Source organism: Cervus elaphus, chromosome 29 (assembly GCF_910594005.1).
Source record: "Cervus elaphus chromosome 29, mCerEla1.1, whole genome shotgun sequence".
Taxonomy (NCBI): Eukaryota; Metazoa; Chordata; class Mammalia; order Artiodactyla; family Cervidae; genus Cervus; species Cervus elaphus.
In genome coordinates, this window is record NC_057843.1 from 40,358,446 (window position 1) to 40,379,363 (window position 20,918).

Sequence of the window (20,918 nt, forward strand, 5' to 3'; positions counted from 1 at the left end):
TGAAATAGCAACCCACTCTAGTATTCTTTCTTGCCTGGGAAATCTCATAGACAGAGGAGCCTGGTGGGCTGCAGTCCAGGGGTTCACAAAGACTTGGATATGACTTAGTGACTAAAAAACAATGACACAACAATTCTCTCAAAAATAAACTTTATTTAAGTTACATGTAGTTTATTAATAAAAGAAATATTTATCTACAGGTCAGCAGGATGGGATATGTTCCAACATGTGCCTCTAGAATTCTGAAGATCCTGAGCATGATAACTGGTTGTATGCTCTGAACTCCTGAGGCCTTACATACTCTTAAGTCATATTTTGGTATCAAGTGACATTTTTAAAAAACAAGAGAGTTTTGTCAAAGCCAGTCATTTCATTTGAAGAATTCTTTCCCCTCTGTGCATGTGTGAAATATGAGCAATGCTCAGGTCTCATGGGTAGATTCCAGAATACCTAAGACCCAGGGTTAGTATTGCATCATCAATCCATGGACTCAAGTCAGAGTTCTTTCTGTCTTCTTGGGCAGGTATCTCCTTATGAGAACCTCAATATTTAAGATATATTGTGTTCCAGTTTGTTTTCCCCAATGTCTTCATACACAGAAATGATGTAGCATGTTTATAAATTCCTTTTGGGGACTCTTCATCTTTCACCTTGTAATCCAGTGATCTACTCTACTTCCCATGGCCAAGGAAACTAATTCTGGAACTTTTAGCATCTTGTAGGCCTGGCACTGAACAAACATTTATTCTGTGCCGACCTGACATGGAGGTGATAGTGTCATACCCTCCTCGTGCTGCCATATTGGAAGTCAGTCACTGTGGGTGTCTGAGAAACCGCGGACGCATCCAAGGTCATTAGTAAAGGAAACTCAGCAAACACACGATGTGACATTCAATTTAACCTTCACACAGCACTGCCTCTTTGTCTGAGAGGAGTGCCAGTAAGCACACAGGGTTTGGAGTCACCCATTATTTGCCAGCTCAGTTTTCATATCTACAAAATGGAGATAATACTTATCTATTCAGGTTGTTGTGAAGATCAACTGTTATGTTTTCCTGAACTCCCACAATTTAGGTCCATTTAAACTGAGGGCCCCAAATGAGTGATAAAGACTAACAGGTTGTATTCCTCATTCTTGGATAGAAATTGTTATAGCAAAAGTACAGATGTGTTTTAAGAGCTGCCCCACCATTAAAAGCAAGAATTCCAACTTCTATTGGGTTCAAAATAATAAACTAATTCCCAAGGTAAGAATTCTAGGAAATTACTCCAGTTAGACTGCATGACACAGGCGCATACCCCCCTCAGAATCTTCTGCTTCGGCATGAGGATAGCTAAAAGGTAGTCTTCAATTTAGGTCTTCCGTTTTCTAAGTGTTAACTGAAGAGTCAGTTCCCTATATCTTTGCTATTTAAAGCCTGTCTTCTCATGTTTTTAGAAAGGTTATCAGATTTCCAAAGATATAAGGAACAGAAGCAAGTGTCAAAGTTGAAGTCTCCAGTATTTTGCCTTGTGTTCATCAAGAATAGAACACCAGAGGCTTAGAAATGATACCAAGACTTTAAAATAGCTATGTTTTAAGAGCTGATTGAACAACTAGGGATATTTCTTACCAAACGGATAGCTTGCAAAGGCCATTTAAAAATTTGGAATCAAAACCTTGACTGAATTTCTTTACCAGAGGCCACAGGTCTGTTTATCATCAGTCTTCGTAGCAGTTGGTAAAGTCTCTAGAGGGCTTCCTTTCTGTGACTTGCATGACAGGCTCATTTAACTTCAAACATCCTTCTTTAGTGTCTGCTAAGCTTCATACTTTACCTCTTAATTAATTCTCATTTCCCACATTAAACTCTAGAGACATAGCAAATTTATGCCAATAGGTTTTACATTGGAGTCTTAAAAGTTCTTGTGTGGCTCCCGATGCACAAGACTCTAGTCTCCCATGAACTATTACTTCATGCTGAATTGATTAGCCATGTAACTGTTCTAATTTCCATAGAAATATCTAGTTACCACATTTCTTCAAGTGAGTTTGTACCTCTTAAGGTAGAGTTTCTGTCCTTGGCTACTTCTGTAGAGGACAAGGTGAAAGAATGAAATGCTATAGACTCTTTGAAGGTTGGAAATTGGGATCTAAAACCTGGAAGTGCTACCAGGGACTGGAATCCAGGAGATGATAGAGGATCTGCTTGGGTTTATTCTTAAAATCTATGACTTTGGGCTTTATAGTGGACAAATACTGTATACTGAGAGGGATTGGCGGCAGGAGGAGAAGGGGACAACAGAGGATGAGATGGCTGGATGGCATCACTGACTCAATGGACATGAGTTTGGGTAGGCTCCAAGAGTGGTGATGGACAGGGAGGCCTGGAGTGCTGTGATTGATGGGGTCACAAAGAGTCAGACACAACTGAGCGACTGAACTGAACTGAACTGAATACTGTATAATCCTTGTAATGGGGGGGAAACACTGCTGTCTTTAAGCTTCCAAGGAAGGAATTCTGTTTTGCTCTAAATGAATAAACCTATCAGTGGGTTTTATACAAGAACAAGGTTAAAGTCCCAGTCAACCAGATGGCCTTTAGAGTTTACATAGGACGAATGCTCACCTACTTATAGAACAGACGCTTCAGACACCTCACAGGAGCAGGCCACATCCTGTTTAGTGTAATGACTACTTGCAGATGAAGCAACAGGTGGCATGCAGAGACTCCTACCTTTACAACTTCATCCTTCTCCTCTGTATGCCTGACCTCCACACCCTCACAAAAAAAGGTCCACACCAGAATTCACTCTCATCTATTTGCCTGGCATCACAAGAGGGTATCTATTAAACAAGATGACAGAAGCACCTTCTTCATCTAAGAGTATTGGTCTCTTTACCTAAGCCACAAGCCAAATGACAACTGTCTTTTTTACATTCCATATGCAAGTGGACTCTGACTCATCCACTGATCCATTTAGCTATTCAAAAATATCTTCTCTTCATCCTTTGGCTACTGCACTGATCAATCTGCAAAGACTGCTGCTCCTTCTGCAGTGGACCGTCACCTTGCTTTGGACTTGGAGCATCTTCCCAGGGTTAAAGCTTTATTTCTTCCCTTGCTTGTTGGCTTCCTGAGGTTTAAGAGAAAGAAATGGCCCATCTGATGGAAATCTTACACCAGTTGTCTGCTACTTTTTCTTCTACCCAGTGTCCTTTTCTACTCTTCATATTCAACGTTTTGAAAATTGTCCATAGGATGAATTCATTCTATGCCAGCAAGCCTGACAGATTAGATCACCTTATAGATTCTCCATGAAGTCACTTTAAAATAGTGGTTTTCAAATATTAGTTTACATCAGAATCACCTGAAGGGTTTCTGAAAACACATATTCATGGACCTTTCTCTCAGAGCTTTTGATTGAGCAGGTCCAGAGTAGGGCCTAAGAATGTGCGTGTTTAACAAGTTCCTAGATGACGCAGATGCGAAACTTAACCCCACTGAGAACCACTGCTTGAGACTGTTCAAGAATGGCACTACCTGTTACCTCCCTAGCTGTCTTCAGGGTCGATGGTCTAAGTGTGTAGAAGAAGAAAGTCCTTACCCATGCATTGGAAGGCACTTTTCCTTGAATGATACATAATTTTAGGACATGGAAATCTGAGACAAGTACAGAAAGGAGAATTAATAGAAATCTTTAGCATACGTTACTGGATCAGGAAACTAATTGGAGTAGGAAATTTCCTCAAAGGGTTGTACGTACTGGCTAAACGAGCTTCTTTTACCAAATAAGAAATATTTGGGGAGGCAAATATTAAGTACTTAGTTGTAAGAGAAACAAGCCATATTATAGGCTTCATCATACAATGTCAAGATCTAGAGCTCACATATTTAGTTAGAACACCTGATACTACTCAGGCTGTTTACGGAAGTTCATCCTAGAGGAATAGGCACAAACCATGGTTAAGCTGCTTGGTTTAATTTTTTTTTTAGCACTTGAAAAAAAAAATGTACAGTAGTTTGAACACTTAGTCTTTGCAAACCTCCATTGAGGTCAAAGATTTCATTCATACGTACAAAATTAGTTTACAAATTTTTTTTTTGGCAATTTCACCTTAGTAACCCGTTTTATCCTATTGCCATTGTCCCAACCATTGAAAAAGTTTACAATAATTTACATAGAAATATTTTCAAAGTGCTTAAGAATAGTGATTGTTCTCTGGGATATTTACAGATGGCCTATACAATGTATGTACAGGTGGTATACACTATAGCACAAGTTTCGTTGCTGGAATATGGCTTTCGAGGGAAAGTGCATATTTGGCCAGAGGTGGCAATACTGTCTAGAAATTCAAGGGTTACAGATACTTTTGGTAACCACATCCAAAACTGAAGGAGAATGTGGATGGGAATATTTACAAAAGTAATATAAAAATGATTAAGTATACAAGCTTGATCCACGCAAAGATATCTTGATGTTCTTCCAGATGGGAGGAAGAAAGAGGCTTCAGCTACTGGCTTGGTTACCATTCCGAAGTGGGGGGTTTCACTGGTTCAGACCTCAAAGGTCGTGACTTGTCTCAGAAGTCAGGCTAGATCATCATCTGTGCTTACAACTGATATCTGTGGAACAGAAAAAGCATGGAGTGAGTTTGGTGATTCCTTTGTTGGTAGCAAGTTCATTTTCTAAAGCAAACCTTGTTTTTGAGTTGTTCATTCAGAGACCAAAGGTGCCCAGAAGGGAAGCCAGACCTCAAACTGTACTGAGTTGCATCACGAATGCATTTTAACTTGAATTCAACTATATTTATTGGGTAGAGAGAGAAAATAGCGTGACTGATTCTGCCTATTCTCCTGAATGACCTTAGATTGTGGATAAAAATGTGAAAAGACACACGTGTGGCATGAACTGACCACCACTCTTGCTTCACCAGAGCTCTGCTCTTGTTTTGTTCAGACTGTTCCAAACGTGAAGGCTAAACACTCCATGTTGGTTTCAACTGAAGATCAAGTGACTGACTCCAGTGTTGAAAGGAAAGATAGCTCTATGAAGTGGGATAGGTGATTTTCAAGCATTTGGTCATTTTGGCTAAATGAACCTTGCTCAATACACTGACTTTAAGTCAACCACCCTATAGGTGCCTGCTTTAAGTTCAAAAAGGAGATCTTTGGTTCATGCTAATATTTACATGTAGCTTCCATAACCCAAAATATCTTAAATTGTACAATGATGTCCTTAAGTTGACTTGTCATTCTGTTCAGGGCAGACAATTGTCAACTGACTTAAATTCTAACAGGCTAGACTGTCTAATCTTCAGGGAGTAAATGAAGTAGCGGGTTGACCAAAAAGTTTGTTTGGGTTTTTTGATAATAGCTTATGAAAAACCCAAACAAACATTTTGACCAACCCAATATTTGGTGACTCCATGGTTCTAATGGCTCTTTCCAGCCCAGGGAATCATAGTTTGTGTTGTGGCCTCCTTTCTAAAACGTCTGACTGCAAGTCATGTACATAAAGACACAGAGCTGACTTACTGCTGGGTACGTGTGTCCAACAGAAGCACTGTGTCTACCAATGTCTATTGATAGGTCCTCTTCAGTGGTCTTCAAGTACACAGGATTGTCAAAGTTCATGCTTTTCATGTTCTTATGTTGCCAATTCCGCCACATCAAGTAGCCACCTACTGCTGCCATTGCTAAGAGCACTGAAAAAAAGTTAGAAAGTGACTAAGCAAGGTCTGGTCTCAAAACATACAAAAAAGGAGGATGCTAAAGAATCCATGATTGTTAACATTAAATAAAATCTTCATGTTTTAGGAAGCTGGGATGACTAGAAATTAGAATATAAATGGTGTGAGAGCTTAAAACAAGGTCGGACCAGAGGTTGTGTTGTTCTATAGACTCTGATGCATAGCTCCTGGGCAGTTGTGGAGTCCTTGGCTCCTCCCCAGGCTGATCGAGTTCAAATTTCAGAAGCTTCTGGAGAGTTCTTCAGATGGTCCTCTTGGTGAGTTAGCTAAGCTTGGAATCCCATAATTTAAGATAAAGAGACCACTGTAGCATAGTACCTTACATTTCACATGCCCTAGATAGTGTTAGAGGTTCTTCTCCCTGGGCTTGAAAAGGCTTAACTATCTTTAATGTACCTTCTATAACTCCTCAAGAAATCGTTTTAAGAACTCATGTATCTCCTCTGTATGAAGCGTTATACATATTTCAAAGGGGAGGAGAAAAGTGCTCTTCACTGGAAGGGACTTATTATGAAAGGGGATAAAGCCAGACAAACAACTCTGAAGTAGAAAGCAGTGAGCACCTTGTACATAACAACTGCACATTCATGCCTGCCAGCTGCAGTGCTAAGGACACTACTGCAGAGAAGGTGATGGACTCTTAGAGAAGGTGATGGAGCATGCAGCTTGGGGAAGGGGCAAGGGTGCTTCAGTATCCAGAGTGCTGTGACAGAACAAGGAGCTACGGGAAGGGGCATCTCTAGACGAACTAGAAACAGCCATCCAGTATCTATGAAGTTCCTTGGATCCAGATGTGTGGGGAATGTACTTACAGAGGGGAAGGATGGCCCAGGCAGCAGAAGTCCCTTTAGGGGGAACACTGACCTCCGATACTGCTGTGGTCACATTGATCCCTAGAGGGGAATAAAGGGAATCAGTTTAGAAGGATCTGAATTCAGACTTAGAAATTCACCCACCTGGTAGAGAGCCTCATGCCCTCTTGCATCCACCACTGCTGCTCTGTATCTACTCCAATTGTATTCCAAGAACAACTGGTCTAGAAGTATTTGTGAGTCTCATGTTATAATAGCCATTTCACAAACAGCTCTCTCACAGATGTCTTACTAAGTCAGGTCAGGCTAAGAGCTGCAGGTTCTAAGTCTTTGGAATCTAAATACAGGTTACCAGTTAGGGGCAGAACGAGGAGTTAAAGGCTGCATTAATGATGTAAGGGACAGGTACAAAGAGTGTGGCTGTTAGTTGAGATTAACTGTTTGCAGTACTGAACCCAATACCTCCAGGAACTAGTCCACTAGTTGGAGAAATTTCTGCTGTGTTGGTATCTTTTGTCTCATTGTAATTCACAGTAGTTGCAGTACCTGAATTATAAAACCAAGAACCTGGTTAATGCCAAGGTTCCAGAGTGGCTAGCTCTTTAGTCCAGACAAGCCATGCAGTGGGTTATTTTAACACTGGGAAATTAACAAACCACTGCTGAATCAAGTTGCATGGGGGATGTGTCAAAACTAAGGGAAACCTCAGCAAAACCACAGATACACAAGTCTTTGGGCATAACTGTAAGCACTGGGAATTTGACAATTCAAAAAGATATACAGCCACACTTAATGACCTCTCTAAGCAAAGTCCCAGGCTCCTGGAAGTTGCAAGAAATGCTCTGAAAACCATATTACCAGGCATACTAGTCTCACTGTCAAATTGTTTTGTAATTGCTTTCTCAGTAAACTGAGCTTGTCCCTGCAGGGACTCAGTATCATGCTAATAAAAACCTCACATTATGAGATCCTAATTCACAACATGTAAGTTTTAATTTGCCACTTAGTCAAAAGCTAAGAACAAGAGACCAAGATGCAAGTTTCATTTAAGTATGAGTTTAAGATAATGTCACCCACTGTGACCAGAAGTTTTCCTGGAACCCTGGCATTCTTTAAGCCTCATTTCAGACATCTTTCTCTGGAGGACAATGTTAAGACTTTAAGAATCTGCAAGTTGGCTGGGTCAGTGCTGTTATGGGACTAATTCGTACAAATCGGTATAGTCACCTGTAAACTCATCTTATGTGAGTTGGAAGTTCATCCTCAAGGAATGACATGAACTCTTGGTGTGCAATGGTAGCAGATATGTTCTCTAATTTATTCAAAGAGTGAATTAAAACAGAATTCTTAAAATCCAGGCTAGTTTTTATAGCTAGTGTTTTATCCTATTGCCTGTTGTAGGTCCTGCTTATGGTTGAAAAGGAAAAAGCCTTACTTTGGCACTCTCGGCCATTGTCCTCTAGATTGTATCCATTGGGACAGGAACAGGTGTATTTGGGAGAGTGGTCATTAATCTGTGGGGCTGGCAGGCAGAGGTATTCACATCCTCCATTCTCCACATCTTCTTCACACCAGTTTTTACCTATTCAGAAAGAAAAGTCTTTTCAAAATGGGTCTTCCAGTACCTGCTATACATAAAGCTTGGTTCTAGATGCTGAAGACAATGTCTTCAAGTCCTTGTCTCTAAGTATTGCTCTGTCAACCCCTAAAGTTTAGCCAATACTTATGAAGGATAAATAGTAGGAGTACAGGCAGCATGCTCTAAGGACACACAGAGCCAGAGAAACTTCTTGGAAGTAGGAAAAGAGTTATGCTGTACACAGATGTATGGAGAGAGGAGGTGGGGAAAGGAGGTGAGTGAGCAGACCTGGCTTCACTATCGGTCCAAAGCTTACAGCAAAGGCTCAGAGGAAGGAGAGGAAGCATGCTCTTCTGGCTTTGTCTCACTCCCATAGAATGGGAGGAACCCAGCCACGGGGAGGCCTAGAGGTTTCATTTAGATAGAACCAGTCATGTATTCTGAGCAGGAGACCACATGACCAGATGTGTTTCAGCATCTATACAATTCCATACAAGAGGTGTCATGGTGGAGAGAGAGGGAAAGGTGATGGCATAAAAGCTACTTTGGAGGCTTAGTTCAATAGTTGTAGCAAGAAGGAATGAATGCCAAGGGAGATGGAAGGGATTGATATAAAAGTCAGGAGGCTGACAGTTGGGAGGGAAACTAAAAGCTGAAGTTCTGAAGCTCTTTGACCTGTAAGTCAGACTATACTGAGCACCAGGTCTGAAGGGTTGGAGGGAGGGTCCAGTGGGGGGAAATTTCCATCGTGGAGCAAGCTGAGTTGCTAGGGAGCTGCTGATACCCAGAGGGCACTGTGCCAGGCTGCTGCCCTGAAAGTAGCCAGAGGGGCTCTGCTTCCCCACGATACCTGATGGTTGTACAAGTTCGTGATAGACAATGATGTCCTGGGCATCATTAAGGTTGTTAACTAGAGTGGCCAGCTCCAAGCCAGTGAATTTATTGGCACCATAGACTGCTTCATTTTCCCCATCTATCCAGTAGACACGATCCTAAAACAGAACCCCCAAATTAGTATGTACATGTAGGATCAACATGAGTCAGTCTCTAAAGTCATTATTATTTACTGCCAATTTAATGGATCAAATTTACTTAAGGCTGGGTTGGGACGTCAGATGTAAAACTCTAAGAGAAGCAAGTTCAGGTTCTTAAAATGCTCTGAGGAATCAGTATGTCGATTGCCCAGGTTTTAGGTGATGGCCCAGGTTTAGGTTTAGGTTTCTCAAGTCATGCCCCTCCATCCTTCCCTCCTTCCCCTATTCTTTCTCTCCAAGCTGTTACAGTAACTCAGAGGTATATGCTTAAATGTGAGACACACATCTTACCTCAAATATTGTGAGTGCCAGGGGATGAGCTAGGAATTCCAGAGACTTCAGGACTATCCTGCGATCTTGGCCATTCAAGTCCACACTGGATAACATGTGCAATTTGGAATCCAGCCAATAGAGGCGGCCCTTTATAAGGTCTGGTAGGGAAAGAATGGTCAGAAGTCAGAACTGGTCTGCTTCCATTTAAAATATCTAAGGAATCCAGTACTCTGCTTTCACTGTTCCTCCTCTAGCAGGGGTTCTTAACAGGGTCCCCCAAATCTTGTGAAACAGCATGCAGAATCTGCACCCACATACATCTGGGGGGACTCAAGGGGTACCTGAGATTGTCAAAGTAACTGACTCAAGTGTTAGTGACATAGAAGTATTAAAAGAGGCCAGCATTTTGTTCTTCTCCCCTTAGGAGCCAGAAGTACCCAGAAATTCAGGAAATGTAAGGCACCTAGGTCATGAGTGTTTATGATGAGAGTTCACCTAACTCATGTCACAGATTAGCCCCAGATGGATAGAAAAGCTAGTAATTATGGAGCAAGTGATTTGTTAAGTCCACCATTCCACTTACACTGTTTGGTTCTTCTCATCACAAATTCCTGCTTAACAAGGAACCTTAGAGTTGTCTGCTATAGTCTAGCATTCACTATAGAGATCAGTAAAACTGTGCAGATGGTTGAATTGTGGTTGGGGAGGGAAGAACACACATACCAAGTGTAATTCCATTAGGCCACTGGATGTCCGCTGTCACCAGCGCCCGTCTGTCAAACCCATTCATTCCTGCTTTTTCAATTTTAGCTGGTTCACCCCAGTCTGACCAGTAAACAAAGCTGGGAAGAATTAAATTAGAAATCAGCTTCAGCGGTTTAGAAGGAATAAAGCTGTAGCTTGAGACATACATGTTCAAAGAGTAAATGGGAAACTCTAGAGTATCAATTGTACCACTTAAGGGTCAAAGTTATGCTCTGGGTAAACAAAAGTTAACACTCTGGATCGACAAGCTCATTATTAACTATATTAAACTATGTAAGTCTGACATTAAACTTCAGCCCAAAGTCACAGGTTATATATTTCCTTTATGAAAGGCCAATGCTTCCAAGAGAGTAAAAGACGAGTATCTGGTAAGTTTTATAGACACCCAGGGCTGGGCTGTGTTCTAGTGAGGTTTCAGGGGAGTCAACTGTGATTACTACAGGCTTGGTCAAACTGCTAATAGCTGCTTTCCTATATTATTTAGGGGCAATTTGGAGGAAGTCCTCAGTGAAATGTTTCTAGAGAGGTGTATTTATTTTCATTGGACTTTCAGACAACTTGCACACTTAGATGAAAGCCTAGAGATAACATGGTTACCAAAATCCTCACAACTCATGTGACTACTTAGGTTGGATCATTCAGAACTAACCTGATAAAAGTGTTCAGACAAAAATTAAATCACTTGCATTTAGAAATGAGCCTATCTATGAAGCAGAAACAGACTCACAGACATAGAGACAGACTTATGGTTGCCAAGAGGGACGTGAGGGAGAGGGGAGGGATGGATTGGGAGTTTGGGATTAGCAGATACAAATATTATATATAGAATGGATAAACAAAAAGGTCCCACTGTATAGCACAGGGAACTATATTTAATATCTTGTGATAAACCATAAGGGAAAATAATATGAAAAAGAATGTGTGTGTATATGTGTGTGTGTGTGTGTATATGTATATATTTATATATCTCCATATATATATATTTCCAGGCAAGAATACTGGAGTGGGTTGCCATTACTTTCTCTAGGAGATCTTCTCAACCCAGGGATTGAACCCAGGTCTCCTGCATTGCAGATTCTTTACCGTCTGAGCCACAAGGGAAGCCCTATATATATACATACATACACACACACACATATATATATATATACATATAGCTGAATCACTTTGCTAAAAAGTAGAAATTAACCCATCGTAAATCAACTAAACTTAGTGTAAAAAATGCACAGAAGCTAGGTGGGTGTAAGGGTTTAGATACAGCTTTCAATATATCTCAAATCAGAATTGTTGTTTCCTTCATGTGAACTAGCAGTCATCTGCTCAGGGAGGGCCTGTCCTATAGATGAGTCCATTCCCGGCTTGCTCAACTATGGCACCACTGATATCTTGTACTAGATAATTCTTTGTTGTAGGGAGCTGTTAAATCTTGGGATTTCAGTACTATTTTAGGCACAAGGAAAGCTCCTGACCTACACAGATAGCATCTGAAAGTCTATGTGATGAAAAACACAGAATACAAACCCAGACAACGGGTCCACAGCTATGGAGGCAGGTTCTCGCAAGTCAGAGTTAAACAGGAACTTCCTCTTGGTTCCGTCTAGGGTAGCTACTGAAATAGTCTTAGAAGCCGCGTCAGTCCAGTAGATGGTCTTGTACACCCAATCAACAGCAATGGCTGCAGGATTATAGACATTGTCGATCATTTTAACATGTCTACCAACTTTGTCATCAATTGAGGCACTGAAACAGAATAGGTCACAAGAAATTTAAGAGTTTGACACCATCGGAGCCTGGAGAATGGACTTTCTGCTCAAAAAATGGTCAACTACTTTGTTCAGAATGAACTCTAGTAACCCCATAGTTCAACACTCAAATTATGTAACCACGCTGCTTACCAATTCCAAATTACTAACACTGTAGGTGATCTTGTTGTTGGTCTGCATTCTACTTGCAAGAACACCATACTCTTAAGTGAAGCTACTTGCTTCAGTAACTATCATCTGAGTTTCTACAGTTCCCAATAAGAAAAAGCTACCACTACCATTCTAATTGTAGCAACTATGAACTAACTCAACTAACTGGAAAAAAAAAAAAGGGAGAACATCAGAGAAATTAAGATGTTACCTGTTATAATCTTATAACTGTAGCCATCTTTTATTTTACAGGTGATTGTTAGTTTCAAATGAGGAACTGATAGTAATTTAATAATTAAAGAATCAGTGTTTAGATGTAATGTGTATGTGTGCTAAGTTGCTCCAGTTGTGTCTGACTCTTTGTGACCCTATGGACTGTAGCCTACCAGGTTCCTCTGTCCATGGGATTCTCCAGGCAAGAATACTGGAGTGGGTTGCCATGCCCTCCGGGGGATCTTCCCAACTTAGGAACTGAAACTGCATTACAAGTCTCCTGCATTGGCAGGTGGGTTGTTTACCACTAGTGCCACCTGGGAAGCCCCTTAGATTTAACATTCCTGACATTCAGTGCTAGACTGAAACTAGAGATGAGGGAAATTCCTCCAAACCTTCAAAAGGCCAGTGACAATGACTTAGACCAAGACACCAAGAATGGAACTGTAAGTTACCTGAAGATGGCTTTTTGGCTTAGATCAGCCCAGAATAGTTTCTGAGCGGCAATGTCAGCATCGAGAGCCACAGTGTTTCTCAGCTGTTCAACTAGTTGGATATATTCTTTCCTCTCCAAGCCAATCTTCCTGATGTCTCGTCTATTGGTGAAGATCAGACTTGGCTCTTTGCCTGAAAGACAGGAGTCAGGTTAATTTAGTTTTGCTGAAAGAAGACAAGGTCCTTCCAAGTTACTTTCTCCCAGTAGAGGAGCACTTAAAAAGTGAGGGCACTGCTGAACACTTCAGGAGTGCTCTTGCCAAAGTCCATGCCCCTGGGCCTGCAAGTGCTTCCTACTGTTTAAGAAGGCAATCCTCGGGTCACAGCATTCAACAAAACAGGGCAGCTGATGAGTAAGTTACTTATTTGAATTGCACTCAAGTTTTGGAAGCAGAGAATAAGCAGGTATTCATGATACATATGTAAAAGGAATTGACCGAGACAGGCATCTGGGGCAATGATTTGCTATCTAACATATGCAACTGCACTGTGAATTTACTAGCATTGCTCTCAAGTACTATTTTTCATATTTCATTAGGCTGTTGTAGTCACTGGCTGTACCTTTCATGAGCACTTGCTCATAAAGGTACTAGAGCAACACCAGTCCAAGTCCATTTACCTACTGCCTTGCACACGCCCGTGGCGAGATCCATTTGATAGCCACGACTACATTCACACTTGTAACCGCCTTTTAAGTTGATACAAATTTGACTGCAGATTCCTGGATTTTGGCATTCGTCAATATCTAGGAGGGAAATTAGAATTAGTCTTGCTATTCCTAGATGACCTACAGAGATCTTCTAATCTTTCCCATCACCCCCCGGGCTCAGGCTCTGTTCTTCAACTCACCTCCGCAGGTTTTCCTATCTATGAGTTCAAACCCAGCTGCACAGTCACATTCATAGCCTATAACTAGGTCTTTGCAGATATGGGAGCATCCGCCATTATTAACCAAGCATTCATTTACATCTGAAATAAAAAGGTAGTAGAGTTACTCAATACTCAAATTAATATTTGATTTATTAACATTTAAAATCCAGGCTATTTGTGATAACTTGTCTAGATAGTCTAGTCAAACCCGTGATTTTTCAAGATCTAATAATGTGCCTTGCAGATATACATCTCAGCCTGTATTGGGGGAATAGTAAACCCAATCTCTTGGCAAGTTAACAGCTGGTTAAGCAGTATTTAATCAAGGTTCTCTATTGCTGATTGGTTATCGTTAAGGGGGTGAAACTATGAACTACTTTGTCAGCACTTTTAAGTCATAACATTTCACTTTTAAGCCCAGCAACTGAACCTAGTTCATTAAAGTAGTTTACCCAGGCATTAGGCAGGCTCCAAACCGCATGAGCTCCGCTGGGTCTACCTAACCTGCCCGGCTCTGCGCTCGCGCAACCCCTCTACTCACGGCATTCTTTCAGGGGCTCGTCACTCCAATCCCTGCAGTCTTGCTTCTGGTCGCACACTTTACTGATATCAATGCATTCCCCACTTCTGCACTTGAACTTCCCGGGACCCAAGCACTGGTTGACTGCAAACCGGGACACAGAAGAGTGATGCCATCAGTGGGTCTGATCAGAGCAATCCTTGGACGAACAACCCATAGCCCGGGGACACCTACCGTTCTTGCAGTTGACTTCATCAGAACCGTCCACGCAGTCTCGGATGCCGTTACATTGCCTGCTGCCGTGGATGCAGCTGCCGTCCTCACACTCAAACTGGTCAGGTCGGCAGGTTCGGGAAGCTACAGGGGGAGAGAATGGCATGGGGTGAAGTCAGCCGAAGTGTCCCTGGTGGATACCTGGGTGAGAGCTGAGCATGCCACACTGACAGGAAAGTGACTTACGACAGTTGACCTCATCACTGCCGTCCTTGCAGTCGGGATCCCCGTCGCATCGCCACTTCTTGTGGATGCACTCGCCAGAGCCACATTGGATCTCGCTGGCCGGGCACCTGGTGTGGATCACTGGCTGGCGGCCGCACTGCTCCAGGGACTCATCCGACTGGTCCGAGCAGTCTGCGTCATCGTCACACACCCAGCTGATGGGGATGCAGGAGGAGGTGCTGCACTGGAACTCGTGGGGCCCGCAGGTTGGTGGGGCACAGTCCAGCTCGTCGCTGCCATCACTGCAGTCATCCTGGCCATTGCACATGAAATTTCTGGAGATGCAGCGGCCACTGGAGCAGGTGAACTCATCAGAGCTACACGTTATGTTGCCTATTGAGAGAGAAGATGTCCCATTGAAAACTCATCAGGACTTCTCCTTTCAAGTCTCTTGTCCCCAAATCTAACATGGATCATGAACCCCAGCTTTTTCACCTAACTTAAAAGCGAAAGTTGGATTATATCAATACTTCCCAGAACACCTGGAAACAGCCTTAACATGTAAAACAGGCAAGGACATTTGAAGAGGAACAGAAATGAAGGAATGAAAAAGTAGATGAAGACTAGAAATTCATTTGGGATGAGAAGCATCTTAAAGGGACAGCAATTAATAACTTAAACTGTCACAAGAGACCTCATTGGGAAAGGTGGACATGAGTTCTCTTTAAATGGTTACACTGCTCATCAGGCCAGGCCACATCCTGAGCTGAGATGATCAGGCCTCAGGTACATGAGCAAACATGCACTCCTAATAAGCATTGTGACACCATCACCAAAAAGAAGCCTCCGTGTATTGTACCACCATACACGGTTCCTTCTCTTTTGGTCCTTCCAATCAGGATTAGGAGTAACAGGTCTTAAATATTTTCAAGTTTTAGAAAGTCACTTCTGGGGCTAGAACTGCAATCTAGCAGCCAGGTGTGCTAATAATGATAAGCTAGTCAGTTCATACTTTGACTCAAATTCCTGCCAAATTAATAAAGGTCAAAATTTGGTGGTAATTGGGGTGGAGACCACGACTCTCTTGGGAAGCAAAGTCTAGATTGAAGAGGGAAACACTTGGCAGCTCCATGGCTTACCAGTACATAAGCTCAGTTCTAGGATTCAATGCCAAAACTCATTGGACTAGGTGCAATGGTAATGACCTTGGGATGTGACTTCTACATGCAAGACTGGTGTTTCAACCACAAGTGCCCTCAACTCATTGTACACTTACTGCATCAGGAGGCCTATGCCTGTCAGGCTCAGCAGTTGTGGTTTTAAAGGCCCTATAAAAAGGTGGACGCTTGAAAGAACATTCAACACAATGTCTGTTCAACCTAAAGATTTTCCCAGGGCCTCACCTTTAACATGGAGCATTTTATTACATGTTTTCCAAGAGCAGAAACATGAAAGGCTAGGAAACAGAGTTAGTTTTTACAGGTAGGGACTGTGATAGGAGACAAAAGTACCACCAGTTGGCTAGAGTTTTCTTTGGGTATCGCTAGCAAGGCATTAATTTGTCCTTCTGTGCCAGTTTAGCTTTTGGAAAAGTTAAAAGAGAATATAGTTTGGGGGCTGAGGAATGCTTGTGTGAGACTCAAGTAATTTGTGCCACTAGGCAGATCCAGTTTCAACCTGGGGGTGTGTTTGCTGGCTTTAGTCTCCTTGTTTGATGGAGCCCAAGTGAGGAAGGCCCACGAGCTGCTGTCCTAACTGAGACAAGAGTGCACACAATCACTGCTTCACTGAGCCACCCCTACATGGAAGTGCCTTGGAGGACTTACCTTCTTATTTCTATTTGCCTAGAAGAACCAGCCAAGCAAGCAATGGTCAGTTACCATGCACACACCTCTCTGAGTTTGAGGGCAGTTAGGAAAGACAAGGAGTTGAGCAGATAGTGAAGTCACTAGAAAGCAAGTCAAGTCAACTGCACCTTCACGCCCACCCTTCTTGGAGCAAGAGGGTCTTTGGGTTAAGCCACTCAACACTGATCTTCTTACCACAGTTTTCTTCATCTTCTCCACTGTCACAATCATTTTCACCATCACACCGCCAGGACACAGGGATACATTGAGTGGAGCGGGCGCCACAGCTGATTTCATTTGTGCGGCATGTTCTCATATCTGTTGATGACATACAGTCTCAAAAGAGCCTCCGAACTCATCAGCCCCAAGCTGCTGCTCCTGTGCTGCCTGGAAGTGGTGACATCTGTGACTCAGTGGCCGGGCACACAGCTGAAATTCGACTGACTAGCTGGAGCTTGGGCAGATCTTCCGTCGGCTCCACTGCTGGGGAGCCAGGCCAGCCTAGACTACCTGGCAGTTCACCCGAGAGCCCTGACCGTGCTATTCCGTCAAGGTTCTGTGGCGTGTGCACTCCTGGCTTTTGTTTTGTTTGGCATGGTTGGGTTTCTTGGCTGGCCTGCTCCTTGACCATTATGTATTTGCTGGGTATCAAGTGACACACCCAGATATTGGCAACTAATGCCAACTTCATTAAAAGTCAGATGGTCTAATACCTATGAAGTCTTCTTTTGCCTGAATTTCTTCACAGGCCTCCTTCAGATTGACATCTTGTGAAGTAGGGGCACCCTCTAATTCTTGACTTTACAGGGCCATCCCCCACTAAAACTTGGAGCTGGATCTTTATGGAACCCGTCTTCACCTAAGCTACCTCACCTCCTTTGGTCAGTGCTCTTATTACTCACCTTACTTCTTGCCTGGAAAACTGCAATTAACACACATCTCTTCCTTTTTGCTTAATTTTCCCTTGTAATCTTATATTCCAGACCTAAACTTTGTTCATATTAGACTTCCACTTTTAGCACTTTAACAGGCCTCTACTACCTTAGAAGGAACATGAAAACTTTCTTCACCAGGACATGCAAATAATTCTAATTTATCTATCCCACATCATCTTCCTCTATGATCTCATAGACTTTCTCCTGAATGTGAAGCCTAAGGACACATGTGTAGTTGCATACCTATGAAGTTTCTCTTATATAAGAACAAGTTGTAAACTCCCTACTTAAGTAACTTTAGGTTACATGTTTCTTAAAATCACTCATATCATCCTGTTTCTAGTCACCTTACCCCTTCAGCAGTAGATTTTTTTCTCATAACATGAGAAACTCTGCATCTAAAAGCTTATACTTGGCACACAGGGGACCCTCACATCTTGACTTAGCTTCCAGGACCAGAGTACCATCTGCTCAGAGTCATTATCATCGAACATTTGAAATCTATGCACCTAGTCAAGGAGTTCTTAAATCTTCTGGCTTCAGTCTTAAATGTTCAATAGTGAAGCTACCCAAGAGAATGTCAGTCTTGTTAAGATTAGGGAGAACATTCTTTAATGTTATTCAAGATTGACTGATAGTGATCTAACTGACCTTGGAGTCAACTGGCCTAACTTTAAAGAAGGGCAAGGAAAACTAAGCAAGTTTTAGAGTATACAATACTTAGAGCTATGAGACATGGAACAGCTTGGGAAAGTTCGAGTCCAAAGCGAGTCACACTCACGGCACTGTTCTGGGCTTTCATCAGAACCATCTTCACAGTCGGGATCCCCGTCACACTGCCATCGATTAGGAACACACTGGCCATTGTTGCATACAAAGTCAGACTCGGCGCACGTCTTCTTCACTACAGAAGTGGATTTGCAGGGTTAAAGTTGAAGTCACTCACTCCCAAGAGCCCTATATTCCCACTAGGGGTACAACTGCATTTGAGAGGCTTTACTCTAAAAATAAAGCTAAGTCAATTAGCAATTAACTGCTAATATCCAGCAGGACCTTAGAAAAATCTTTTTTTCCCTCCTTTACCCCTAGAGGAGGAAGGTGATCACTGGAGAGACCTGGAGGACACTGAGGTCAAGGGATCCCTTCCAATGAACTTCTTGCCCATTTTATAATGTTGAGGTTGAGTAATAGTTCATTCTTTTCATGCATTTCTTCCAAGTCATTTAAGTGCTTCATAAGTTTAACAAACATTTCATCTTACGACTGGCTCACAGTATAACTGCTTTAGGCGCACCTTGTAACAACACATGGGTTAGCAATAGAGACAGAAGGCCAAGCTCCAGTACCGAATACTGTCACCCTTACAGGTCTACTGGGGCAGAGGAACCCACTGGATAAGAAATAGAGGAAGCGCAAATCTGAGTGTAAGAGAAGTTGTATTTTGCAACCGAAAGGTGGGCTCACATCAACCAGCTAAAAGTCACTGAACTTACTATGGAAGCTGCCAGTCCTCATAACTGACTACTAGAGTTAAGCAGCCTGAGAAAAGGTATCAGTTCTGCTACTAATTCTTACTAGGGCAGACTTTTCTCCTTAACTAGGGTGACTATGTAATTTGTCCAAATTGACACAGTCTCAGTAGAAAGAGGGTACTCTTATTTTTTAAGGAAGATAAGCGTCATTCCAGGACTGTGCTAAGCCAAGCAGGCAGCTTGGTCATCCTTCCCATGAGGAACTCCCTGCCCAGCGAGTAAGAAGAGTCTTGACAAGGAACCACATAGGACACTCCAAGAGCATCCTTCTTAGGTTATATTCTTCTTTGCCCCTGTGCCTATACTTTCTACTTGAATTTCCAGTTTAAGTCATTCTTTAACAAATATTCTGAATGGAAAATCAGCTAAAAGTCAACAATTTATTGAAAATATGAAAGAGGCCACTTCAAGTCAGGGGTTTCAGCCAGGTACAACTCTCAATTCAGAGTGCCCTAAACCAGACGGCTACTCTGGGTTAGCCTCAGATATTGTTAATGGGGTGACCTCCTAGGCAGTGCAGTGGTGAGGAATCCGCCTGCCAATGCAGGAGACACAGGAAACGCAGGTTAAATCCCTGGGTCAGAAAGATCCCCCAGAGAAGCCAATGGCAACCCACTTCAGTATTCTTGCCTGGAAAATCCCACAGACAGAGGAGCGTGGCAGGCTATAGTCCACAGGGTCACAAAGAGCTGGACACAATTGAGTAATGAGCATTGTTAATGGAGGGACAGGATTATAGTCAACTTCTAGAACTCAAGATGGGATGATCAATTATGATGACCTGAAAAGGATTATTTATATCCTAAAATTGTGTAGCCAAGGGAACAAGAAAGGCCATATTACTTTTCACACCTGCTTCTAAAATCAATGAAATGCTCAAACCCCAGTGTTCATGGTTTAGGTGATATCCAAGGCCCATCTTCTCCTGAGCCTGCAGAAAGATGCCAGAGGGTCTCGGTTACTGTAATTCACCCTGTGATACTCTTCAGAAGTTGTGAAAGAGAGAGTAGGGAATGGTTATAAAGAGCCCTCATGAATTTACAAAGTATAAGATGTTATAGGGATAGGAAAGATTGGTTGTATTACAAAGTGAACAAGAGACACATAGGGTGAGTAGATTGCTAGGGTTTCTCTCTCTCCATTCTGAACACAGACTGGGGGAGTAAAGATGGGCTATTTGAACTGGGCCTTGAGAGATGTATAGAAATTTAGATGTGTCATGGGGGAAGAACTACTAGTTCCATACTGAGGGTATCCGAGTTACTGATTTATCAGGTCAGCCTAACACCTGTAGAAGAATGAGTTACTGGGACTCATAGAACATGGCTTGTAGAATCCAAGTTGAAGTTGACTAAATATGCTAGTTGACATGCTTGAAAGAAAAAGCCCTGCTGAAGTTGTAACCAAGTTCAACATCAAGAGGTTGGACAGGAACAATAGGAAGTGGCTTTAAAAGTGTTAAGTAATTGTGTAGCCTTTCATGGCGGAACATCTCCAAAGAAGCATTCACAGCTTTCCGAGCAAAGCTCCTACTTTCCTTCTCTACTCTCATACCTGGAAGACAGAGACAAATTATGGCCAAGAATATGTTTCCTTTCTCCCATTTTGTGTGATCTAGATTGTATGTACATCTACCTCCTTATCTCTTCCAAATCTTCCTGTGATGTAGCTAGAACTGATTGACATGGAGACTATTTTAGGAAAAGCCAGTGATGACCCCTACAATGACTCAGGTTAGTTTCTACTGAGGTAGTCAGATGGTAAAGTAAGACTTCAAAACTTCCAAACATGGAGATAATAATTACTAAGAACACAAAAGGGTTTTGCCAAATACATAGTTTAGCATAGAAGAAGAACTGCTACTTACAGCAAAAGCACAGTTGACAAGAGTGAGGTCCTTTAGTGAGAAAACTAGTGAAAGGATTATATTATCCAGGTAACACAGAAAGCGCATGGAG

At 42.3% G+C, this 20,918-nt stretch overlaps 1 protein-coding gene across 1 annotated transcript in view; it reads right to left on the reverse strand.

The window, feature by feature from the left end:
- Positions 1-3,942: 3,942 nt before the first annotated feature.
- Positions 3,943-20,918, reverse strand: part of VLDLR (very low density lipoprotein receptor) — a 30,983-nt gene continuing 14,007 nt past the window's right edge. The window contains exons 3-18 of the mRNA XM_043890958.1: positions 18,210-18,332; positions 16,689-16,811; positions 14,668-15,039; positions 14,443-14,565; positions 14,230-14,352; positions 13,668-13,787; positions 13,438-13,563; positions 12,779-12,950; positions 11,719-11,937; positions 10,156-10,274; positions 9,451-9,590; positions 8,976-9,117; positions 7,982-8,128; positions 6,547-6,627; positions 5,520-5,689; positions 3,943-4,607 (exon numbers count right to left, since the gene is read on the reverse strand). Coding sequence (XP_043746893.1) covers positions 4,572-4,607; positions 5,520-5,689; positions 6,547-6,627; positions 7,982-8,128; positions 8,976-9,117; positions 9,451-9,590; positions 10,156-10,274; positions 11,719-11,937; positions 12,779-12,950; positions 13,438-13,563; positions 13,668-13,787; positions 14,230-14,352; positions 14,443-14,565; positions 14,668-15,039; positions 16,689-16,811; positions 18,210-18,332 — 2,336 coding nt within the window. The 3' untranslated portion in view covers positions 3,943-4,571. The remainder of the gene's footprint in view (positions 4,608-5,519; positions 5,690-6,546; positions 6,628-7,981; positions 8,129-8,975; positions 9,118-9,450; positions 9,591-10,155; positions 10,275-11,718; positions 11,938-12,778; positions 12,951-13,437; positions 13,564-13,667; positions 13,788-14,229; positions 14,353-14,442; positions 14,566-14,667; positions 15,040-16,688; positions 16,812-18,209; positions 18,333-20,918) is intronic.